The 9,960-nt window shown below is 60.6% G+C and overlaps 1 protein-coding gene across 6 annotated transcripts; it reads right to left on the bottom strand.

Moving 5' to 3' along the window:
- Positions 1-1,060: 1,060 nt before the first annotated feature.
- On the bottom strand, positions 1,061-8,748 carry PARP6 (poly(ADP-ribose) polymerase family member 6). Of its 6 annotated transcripts, none has more exons than XM_036389346.2 (22): positions 8,678-8,748; positions 7,812-7,889; positions 7,613-7,707; positions 6,651-6,711; positions 6,432-6,522; positions 6,275-6,341; positions 5,897-6,046; positions 5,487-5,667; positions 4,770-4,823; positions 4,345-4,440; positions 4,167-4,259; positions 3,963-4,088; positions 3,801-3,866; positions 3,590-3,657; positions 3,323-3,371; positions 2,811-2,920; positions 2,647-2,719; positions 2,418-2,487; positions 1,969-2,048; positions 1,809-1,872; positions 1,596-1,680; positions 1,061-1,518 (listed from the first exon to the last, which is right to left on the bottom strand). In XM_036389346.2, the coding sequence occupies exons 1-22, from the start codon at positions 8,678-8,680 to the stop codon at positions 1,416-1,418; spliced, it is 1,863 nt and encodes a 620-aa protein (XP_036245239.1). In that variant the 5' UTR covers positions 8,681-8,748; the 3' UTR covers positions 1,061-1,415. The 6 variants fall into 6 exon arrangements, 5 of the variants coding, with proteins under 5 accessions (XP_036245239.1, XP_036245240.1, XP_036245241.1 ...); XM_036389347.2 differs by having other exon boundaries at positions 2,811-2,923; positions 5,514-5,667; XM_036389348.2 differs by having other exon boundaries at positions 5,514-5,667.
- Between the last annotated feature and the right edge of the window lie 1,212 nt (positions 8,749-9,960).

Here is a 9,960-nt window from a genome sequence, read left to right as displayed (position 1 = left end):
CAGCCAGTGTGGGACAAGTGGGGATAGCCAGATGTTGGGATCCAGGGGGGACAGAGGACAGGGACATGCCAGAAGTGACACTGAGTGAACCCACTGGTGTAATGAACCTGTCAGGACTCAGGTGGTGACTCTACCAAAACCAGGATAATTCTTAGATCGGTTCTTAAATTCCATCATAAATCCTGGCTGAAATCCTGGTCTTGTGCTGCTGTGACTGACCTGGAGAGCCCCTGGACTGTGGGGACAGCAGTGCCCAGCCCCCTCTGCCCCTGAGCCCTGGCAGCCTCTGGGATATCTCTCCTGGGTTTCCATCCAGGTTTGGGTGTAGCAGGATGCAGCTGTGCTGGCACTGCCTCCGTGTCCATGGAGTTATTGGGATGGGCTTGGGCTGAAACAAAATGCTGTCCCTGGGAAGTTCCTTCCCATTTGAATCTCTGCTGCAGCACCGATGCCTGGGGGGCTGCCTCGTGGGGTCCCATGTTCCCACCCGAGGCACAATCCCTTCTCCGTCGTGTTCCGCCTCCACAGCACCATCCCTTTGCCATGGAGTGATGGGGGAGCAGCTGCCTCCCAGCCCTATCCCAAAGCTGCATCAATTCTCTATGGCACTTCCCCACCATCCCATCTCTTCCCCTCAATCCTATCCCTTCCCTATGAAGGGATTCCTTTCCTTTTTGCACGATCACCCTTCCCTCAATCCCATCCCTTCCCCAAGATACCATTCCCTTGTTTCCCACCTCTTCTCCACAATCCTATCCTTTTCTCATGATCCCATCCCTTACCTGTGCCCACATCCCTCCCCCAGGTTCCAATCCCTTGCCTGTGCCCCTATTCCTCCCTCACACTCCCACCCCCTCCCTTAAATCCCACTCCTTCCCCATGACTCCATCCCATCCCCTTCCAGTGATCCCACCCCTTTCCTGTGCCCCTTTCCTCACAATCCCATTCCCTCCCTGTACCCTCATCCCTTCCCCAGCATCCCCTTCCCACACCCCACACTTTAATTCAGAGTTAAATCCACAAACACTGATTCCTTTTCTCTTTTTTTTTTTTTCCTATGTTTTTGGGTTTGTTTTGGTTGTTTGGTTTTTTTTTTTGCTTCAGTTTCTCATCATTGATAAAAACGCCGTCGCTGCCAACGCCAGGAGGGGCCGTCCCCAGCCACGCTGGACCCACAGCTCCTTCTCCAGGCTGCCACAGAGTTGGGGACAGTGGGAAGGGGACAGGGAGGGGATAAGGGACCGCTGAACCTGCCTGGTGCTCACAGGGTGCCCAACGCCTATGTACAGGTGGAGCCGCCGGTGTTGCCCCGGCTCTGCCCTGCCCGGGGGGCTCAAAACCTGCTCGGCCCCTGCCCAGCCTTGCCCGGGGGCTCACTCAGTGCCCGGGGGGTCCCAGGGTGCCACCGCCACCGCTCAGTTTGTGTACACCTGAGTCCCGATCACACGCATGATCTCCTTCTGGATTTTGGGGTCCTGAGTATTGATATTGGCATCTCCCACTTGGCCATCTTCGTACCTGCAAGAGGAGAAGGGGCTCTGGGGGGTTCTGTGGGGGCCCCGCAAGTGCAGCAGGGTGGGCACAGCGGGACTCACACAAAGAAGAAGCGTGTGCAGACGTGGTCCGAGACAGGGCAGACCCAGATGTTGCCGTGTTTCTGCAGGTCCTTGGAGGTGATCACTGCTGGGGCAAGGGGCTGTTGGAGGCGGCACAGGGGACAGAGGGCCTGTCCCTCCACCCCTCCACCCACCTGGTGACCCCAAGGGTGCTGTCTGTCCCCCCCCCATTATCCCCCCACATCCCCACACCTTCGCAAAGCGCGATGCAGTTCAGGTTGCGGCTCTGGAGGAAGCGGGACTGGATGGAGCGGGTCTGTGGGAAGAGCAGCTGGTGTTACCACCCTGTCCCAAACACCCATGGGTGCCATGTCCCCATTCCCATCCTGCCCGGTGTCCCCTGGCCCATCACCTGGGGGATCGTGTTCATCCGGTTGTACCGCTGCACCAGCTCATCCTTCGACGGCATCCGGTGCTGCCCTTTCCCCATTCCTGTGGAAGAAGCAAGGCAGGGGCTGTCAGTCTCTCAGGGAACACCCTGGAGTGATGTGGGGACACATGCCACAGACAGGGATCGCCACCCTCAGTGCTCCTGAGCCCTGGGAACCCCCCAAAAGTGTGTGCAGCAGCTTCTGAAGCCTGGAGAATGCTGGGGGTTTGATTCTTTGGTGTGTGGGAAAGCCCCATCCTGGCTGGGAAAAGGCCGGTGCGATGGATGGATGTGGGATGCTGCCACTCCTGAGCGGCTTCTCCAGCCAGCACGATGCCAAACCTCCCCAGGCCCATGCAGGGAGTGGGAATGGGAGCACAGGCAGGACTGGGCAGCACAGGCAGGACTGGGCAGTGCAGGCAGCCTCTTACCTGAGTATCCAAAGGAAATACTGGAGATGGGGCTCAGATAGATGCCCTTGCCATAGGCTGCTCCATGCAGCTTGCGGGAAAATACCAGGGTGAGCGTGGTGGGATCACCCCAACAGTTCAGGCACGGCGGTAGTGGAGGAAGCCTGGCACTTCCCAATGTCTGCTCCCTCCCTGCCTTCCTGCCCCCTCCCTGCCCGCCTTGTGCTGGGTGCAGGGAGCAGACCGGTACCTGCAGTTTGGTGTAGGAGGCGTTGACCAGCCCGTTGCGGAGGATGGAATGCCAGTTCTCAATGTGAGAGCCACTGCAAAGAGCCAGCCCCACATCAGCCATCATCCCTCAGCCCCAGGGCGCCCACCCGGGGGGCTCCCACCATCCCTGCCTTGGGAACTCACTGGAAAGCGAAGGTGCTGCCGTAGAGTTTCTTGGCCGTGCGGAACCGAGCTTCCTTGGCCGGGGGGCTGCTGAGCAGGAGGAACTGGTGGGAGGTGTGCATGAACTTCAGCTGCTACCAGGGGAACGGGAAGAGCAGCGGCAGTGCCGGCAGGAGAGAGGACAGACAGACAGACAGAGAGAGATCATGCACGGCCGCCCGGCCCTGGATCCAGCCCAGCCTGGCTTTGGTGACTCCAAGTTTGCCAGAAGGGGCCTTTGCATCCCTGTCTTGTCCCCGTCCCACAGCCTGTGTAAAACATCCCCCTTCCTATATCCCTGTCCTGACTCCCATATCTCCCAGACTAGAACCCCACCCAGAGGGATCCATCCCACATCCCAGACCCTTCCATTGCCCATCCCATATCCTTACATGCCTCATCCTGAATCCCATCTCCTGTATCCCTCCATTCCACCTCCCATATTCCATATCCTTTATCCTGCACCCCACCTGGAGCCTAGCCTGGCCCCTTACCCTGCTGAGAGGCAGCTTGACAATGTGGGATCTGTTGCTGGAGATTATCCTTGGGAAGAGAAGGAGGAAGAGGAGGAGAGTCAGAAAAGGTGGTCCCAATCTGCCCCGAGATCATTAGATGCTCGTGACCCCCGCAAAAGAAAGATGATGAGGGGGTTGTGCCCCAGATACCTGGCTGCCCCCCACTCCATCCCATGTCCTGGGGAATGTGAGGCAGTGGGACAGACAAGGGGCAGCAGGAGAGGGCCACAGCACCCTCAGCCTTACCACTGCAGGAGGGGATGTGCCAGGGGGTCCAGCTTGTCCATCTGCTTCTTGATCTCCAGGTAGGACCCCTGGCAGAGGCAAGATGGGGTGCAGGTGGGTCTCCCAGCACCCACCCAGCCATGGGCAGATGGAGATCAGCACCAAAATGCCACTCCCAGCTTGGATCCCACCCTGGGGATGTCACATGGGGCTGTGGGACCACGCCACATACCTGGGTCATCTCCCGGATGGACATCACACTGTCCAGGGCCTTCTGCAGCCGCTCGTAGTTCTTCTTCTGCACATGGGGCAGGAGAGGAGTGGCCATCAGAGGGGTCTTTGGGGCTTCCTGTCACCCCCTGGTGTGGGGGAGCATTGTCCCCCCAGTGCTTACCTTGGGGTTGAAGGCCAGAGTTTTGGGGTCGTTGGGGTCCACCACGGAGGGGTAAGGCTCGAAGATGATGCTCTTGCGAGGGGACTCGAGGGCAGCGCGGCACATGGCCACCAGCAGGTCCACCACCTTGGGGCAGAGCACGGACTGAAGGGACAGGCCAGCCCCCATGGGACTGGGGGAGGTCACCAGCGTGCCCAGCCCTACCTCGGCACCCGTGGCCACCTCCTCGGCCGCGCCGGACATGACGCCCAGCGTGTAGAAGGAGAAGACGCAGAGCTCCCGGGTGCACACGGCCGGCTGTGGAGGGGACAGGAGAGTGCTGAGCGTCAGGGATGGTGACACAGGGACACAGCCCGCACCTGGCCTGGCCCTGCCACCCCACCTTCAGCATGGAGCCGTTCTGGAAGACGTGCTGCTCGTCACACACCACGCAGTACTCGTTGAGCGTCGGGATCCGCTGCTCCGCGTACTTCATGATCTGAGGGACAGGACGGAGGGAGTCAGGCCCTGCTGCAGGCACGGAGCTTGGGGGATGCTCCAGGCAGTGGGATGGGGATGAGTGGGGAGGATGATATGGGCAGTGGAGTGTGGATAAGTGGGATGTGGGGCACTGGGGAAGATGTTCTGGGCAATGGGACGGGGCTGAGTGCAATGTGGAACAGCGAGAAGGACACTCTGGGCATCAGGATAAGGATGAGCAGGACATGGGGTGGTAGGGAGAATGCTCCAGATAGCAGGACATGGATAAGTGGGAAGTGGGACAGGATGGGCAGCAGGCTGAGGATGAGCAGGATGCAGGACTCTCACCTGCACGAGGAAGCCGTACTCCAGCGTGGGGATGTTCTTGCAGTGGCCGCCGACCTGTGACGGAGCCAGAGCGGGGCCAGCTGCGTTATCCCCCTTCCCACACACAGCCCCAGCTCTGCATGGCACAGGCAGCCCCCAGCCCCCCCTGGTACAGCAGGACCCCCAACACACCAAAACCCTGGCACAGGAGAACTCCTGACATTCCAATGTGCCCCAACACAGTGAGACCCCCAACATGCCAACCCCCTCCCAACACAGCAGGACCACCAGCATCCCAACACCCCCAACACAGCTGGGACCCCTGACATGCCAACACCCCCAACACAGTGGGACCCTTGACATGCCACCACCTCCGCATAGCGGGACCCCCAACATGCCAACATCCCTGCCACATCAGGACCCCCAACGTGCCAACATTCCCTGGCACAGCAGGACCCCCAACATGCCAACATTCCCTGCCACATCAGGACCCCCAACATGCCAACATTCCCTGGTACAGCACAGATGCAGCACCAGGAGTGGGGTAAAATTCCACTGGACCCCACAGCCAGGGCCCAGCTCCCCAAGATCACCCAAGACTGGAGACAAGAAACCCTGCAGGGACTCCCCCCATCCCATGGGGGTCCCAGCACCCCAAAATAAATGATCAGACCCCAGAGGAGCCCCTGGGAAGGGGAAAGAAGAGAAAAGCAAACCCCAAGGCGGGGTGGCACCCACCAGGATGTTGAAGGGGGCAACACCTGCCTGGGTGCTGGCGGGTGGGTAGCCAAAAACTTCCACCTTGGGATTCTTCACCATGCAGGACACGGAGCGGTTCATCAGGCGGTTCACACGAGGCTCGGGGATGCCCAGTTTGCCCTTCAGCACTGAATCTTGGATAACAGGGAAGCTGGGAGACCTGCAGGCACAGAATCCCCCTGAGCACCTGTCTGTCACTGTTCCCTGCTCCTCCATCACCCAGTGCCGGATCCACCCATCAGCTACTTGTTGGGAGCAACCTCCACCTGCCTGGGATCTGGTAGGGAGCAGCAGCATCCAAGTGGGGAAACTGAGGCACAGTGCCAGGCTTCACCTAGGATGAGGGGATGGAGGGCTGGTCCCCTGTGGGGACAGCATTGGGACCTTACTTGGGGATGGGTGAGAAGATGCTGAGCCCAGCACGGAACTTCTTGATGGTGCCGCTTGTCTTGAACCAGCTGTGCCGCTTCTCCTGCTGGGTCTTCAGGAAATCATTGCTGAGATGTTTCCATTGCTGGGATGTGAACATGCCCAGGATCCTGGCAAACAGGGAGGACAGCACCCATGGGTGTTTGGTGGTCCATGACACCCCCAGCCCCTCCTCTTCCCCACACACAGATGGTGGTGAGCCCGTCAAAGGATTGTGTGGTGCATAAAAGGTGGTGGCAAGGGGACATGTGGCACGTGGCCAGTTTTGGGGCAGAACAGTGACTCTGTGAGCCCCCCCCAGCCACCACCCTTGGTGCCCACCATGTTTCAGCTCTTACTTCTTCAGCTGCAGACCCAGCCCGAAGCCCTCCTTGTTGGACGGCTGGAAAACCTCGATGGACGGTTCTGTGGAGAGAGAGGAGGACGAGCCATGGGTGCTCCACTGTGCCTGTCCTGAGGGCACAGGGACCCCACACCCCGCCCGTCCCCACTCACCGGGGCCATCGAGGTACTGGGAGAGGGAGAAGCGCAGGCGGAGGACGATGGGCTCCGTCCGCAGCACCTTCCACGCCGTCGCCACCTCCTCCTGCCAGGGCAGAGACACTTTGGAACAGCCACGGGAGCTCCACCCAGGCAGGGGCATTTGGGGACCCCCTGGGAGCCTGTGCCCACCCTCCCCATGCCAGCAGTGCTGGGGAAACCCCAGGGACTCACATCGAGGAAGCTGATGTTCACATGGAGGTCGATGTCCACGTCATCGATGGTCCCATACTCCCTGTGAGGACACATGTGGCTGTGGCACGGGGGGTGGCACAGTGCTGGAACAGTGGCCTGGTGCCCACTGTGCCAGGGTGGGCAGGCTCATGGGACAGGCACATGGCATGTGTGGCTGCCGCATATCAAGTGTATGCAAGGGGGGAGTGCCCAGAATGTGGATGTGAACCTGGGAATGTGACAGCACAGCCAGGTGCTCAGGGGATGGCATGGCCAGGTGTGCTAGGGGTGCCATGGCTGAGCGCCTTGGGAATGGCACAGCTGGATGCCTGGACATGCCAGGTGCCTTGGTAATGCCATAGTCAGGTGCCCCGAGGATGGGACAGCTGGTTATGCAAGGGTGCCACTACTGGGTGCTCTAAGATGGCATGGTCAGGTGCCTGGGAATGGCATGGCCAGGTGTGCTGGGGATGGCACTGCTGGATGCCTGAGGATGGTACAGCCAGGTAACCCAAGGGTGGTACTGCTGGGTGTCTGGTAATGCCATGGCCAGGTGACCCAGTGATGCCACAGCTGAGAGCCCTGGATACAGCATAGCTGGGTGCCCAGGGATGGCACAGCTGGGTGTCTGAAGATGGCACAGATGAGTGCCTGGGGCTGCCACAGCTGGATGCTCCACAAATGCCATGTCTGGGTGCCCAAGGATAACACAGCCAAGTGCTCAGGGGATGCTGAGGCCAGGGTCCTGGGGAGGGTATGATTGAGCAATGGCTCAGCCAGGTGCCCTGGGGATGCCATGGTCAGGTGGCCTAGAGATGGCACAGCAGGATGCCTGGGCATGGCACAGCTGGGTACCCAGGGACAGCACAGCTGGGTACCCAGGGGCAGCACAGCCATCCTGGCACAGCCCAGCTATGTAGCTGGGCCTGGCAGTGCCCGGTGCAGGGCAGCAGGGCACCCACCTGACGGCCACGGCATTCTCGCTGTAGATCTCCTTCACCGCCTCGATGTCGGCGTCCAGCTGTGGGTGCCGGTACAGGTCGGCGGCGCAGGTCCCCTGTGGCACAGCACCGTCACACCCAGAGCCTCCCCAGGCCTGGCAGAGGACTCAGGATGGGGGTCCCTGAGCCCCCCGTGGCACCACGGGGACCCAGCACCCACCTGCACGCCATAGAGGAACTCCTCGGACTCATTGTCCCCATCGGAGTCATCGTCCGTCCAGTACTGGCCCTTGAGGTCCTGGGGACAGAGGGGTGGGAGGCAGCAGGGACGGGGGAGAAGAGGGTTGGGGAGTGGATTGGGGGAGCACATTAACAGGGAGGGAATTAGGGGGGAGCAAACTGGGGGAGCTGGTTCTGGGCAGAGGGTTGGGGGCGGTGGATTTGGAGAAGCAGTTAGGGGGAGCAGTAGGATAGGGAGAATGATGGGGCTTGGGGGGAGTGTTTGGGGGCAGCAGGATGGGATGTGGGCAGTGGGATGGGGGGAGCAGGATGGGAGGAATAATTTAGGGGGCAGTGGGATGGAGGAGCAGGTTGGAAGAGGGAGGATGGGGGGAGCAGATTAGAGGGGAGCAAGATGGAGACAGCAGGATGGACCAGCAGGACGAGGACACTGGAATGGGGGAACAGGATGAGAAGAGGATGGGGGAGCAAGATGGGAACAGAGCGACGGGGAACCAGTGTGGGGGAACAAGACGGGACAGCAGGATTAGGAAGCGGGATGGGAACAGCGGGATGGAGGACCGGGATGGGAACAGCGGGATGGAGGACCAGGATGGAGGAGCAGGACAGGCACTGCGCATGGAGCTGCCGGGGGATGCCCGGCCGATGGCGACGCGGGGGTCCCTCCTCCTGCTCCGGCCCCATCCCCGCCCCGAGCCGGGGGACCCCGGGACACGGGGGGACACCGAGGGCCGCTGCCCCTCCCCCGCCCCGGGCCGCCGCGGGCCCGTCCCGCCCCCTTGGCGGGCGCGCTCCCCCCTTGGCCGCGGCCGTGTCCCCGCGTCCCCTCCGCGTCCCGGCCCTCACCATGTCAGCGCGGGCCGGCCGGCGCGGGCACGGCCGCCATGCTGCCGGGGGGCCGCGCCTGACGTCAGAGCCGCCGCCCCGCGTCACCCCGCGGCGCCGCCATGACGTCACCGCCGGGGACCCCCCGACACCCTCCGAACCGTGAGGGGCGGGGCAGCGCCGTGAGGGGACGCGGAGCCGGGCCCAGGGCCGGGTGTCCCTGTCCCAGCACAGGGGGTGCTCATGCCGGGTGTCCCTCACTGTGACCCCTCGATCCAACGCGGGTCTCGTGTCCCCAGCACAGGGTGACCATTTTGGGGCCCCTCCCTGTCTGTCACAGCCCTCCCGCAGCCCAGCCCAGTGTCCCCAGCGTCCTCAGTGCAGGGTCCGCAGTTCCTAGCACAGTAACAGTATCCCCAGTGTCCCCAGTACAGAGTCCACAGTGTCTCCAGTGCAGCTCCCAGGCCCCCGGCACAGGGTGACCATTTTTGGTCCCTTCCATGTACCACAGGGTCCCCAGTGCACCCGGTGCAGGAGCCCTCTGTGGTCCCAGCAGACAGTGACCATTTTGGGTCCCCAGATGGTTGTCACAGTGTCCCTACAGTCCAGCACAGGGGCTGAGTGCCAGGTCCCTGTGCTAATGGCATGTCCCCAGGTGTCACCACGGTGCCAGTGTGGAGCCACTGTCATGGGTCACAGGCAAAAGGTCCCCATGGTTCTGGGATCATGTTCCCAATCCCTCCAGCATGGGGTGCCCAGTATTACCAGCCAAAGGCCATCATAGGTCTGGCATACAGTGTCCATGTTGGGTCCCACACAGCTGGGACAGTGTCCCCTGTGGCCCCAGCATCTCCAGCCTGGTCTCTCCTTGACCCCAGCACAGTGTCCTTAGCACCCCCAGCACTAATTCCTTAGGTTTTAAGTTTTACTGTTCTGCGTTGGTGTGCAACTTTAGCTTTTTTTTTTTTTTATTAAGTATTTTTTATATTAAGTATTCCTAGGATCTTTTCACGGTAGTGGAGACAAAACAATCCTGTTATAGCTGGAGACTCAAGGACAATCTCTTCAAACTTCAGGCCCAAAGCACACACATTGTGAAAAGAGGAGGGTGGGCAAGCAACCAAGGAGGATGAAACTTCATAATTTGAAGCTATTAACTAGATAGTTAACTCCTATATACAAAAGGACTAAAACTTATAAAAATGTGAGATCTCATGACCAATCCCTCCTTTGCTTCCATCTTGGAGCCGTCCAGACAGAGCCACGACTGTGGCTCAGGTATTGCCAGGGTGTGGCCTTTGAAG

Source organism: Molothrus ater, chromosome 13 (genome assembly GCF_012460135.2).
Source record: "Molothrus ater isolate BHLD 08-10-18 breed brown headed cowbird chromosome 13, BPBGC_Mater_1.1, whole genome shotgun sequence".
NCBI classification, from domain to species: Eukaryota; Metazoa; Chordata; class Aves; order Passeriformes; family Icteridae; genus Molothrus; species Molothrus ater.
The sequence above is the reverse complement of the archived record's forward strand: the minus strand, read 5'-3'. Positions and strand labels throughout refer to the sequence as shown.

What these genes read in the sequence shown, in the direction of transcription:
- PARP6 (XM_036389344.2), bottom strand. An exon ending in TTGCCCCCTTCAACATCCTG is followed by an intron (nt 4,824 to 5,486) that starts GTGGGTGCCACC and finishes GCTCCGTCACAG; the next exon opens with GTCGGCGGCCACTGCAAGAA. An exon ending in TGCACACGCTTCTTCTTTGT is followed by an intron (nt 1,519 to 1,595) that starts GTGAGTCCCGCT and finishes CTCCTCTTGCAG; the next exon opens with GTACGAAGATGGCCAAGTGG.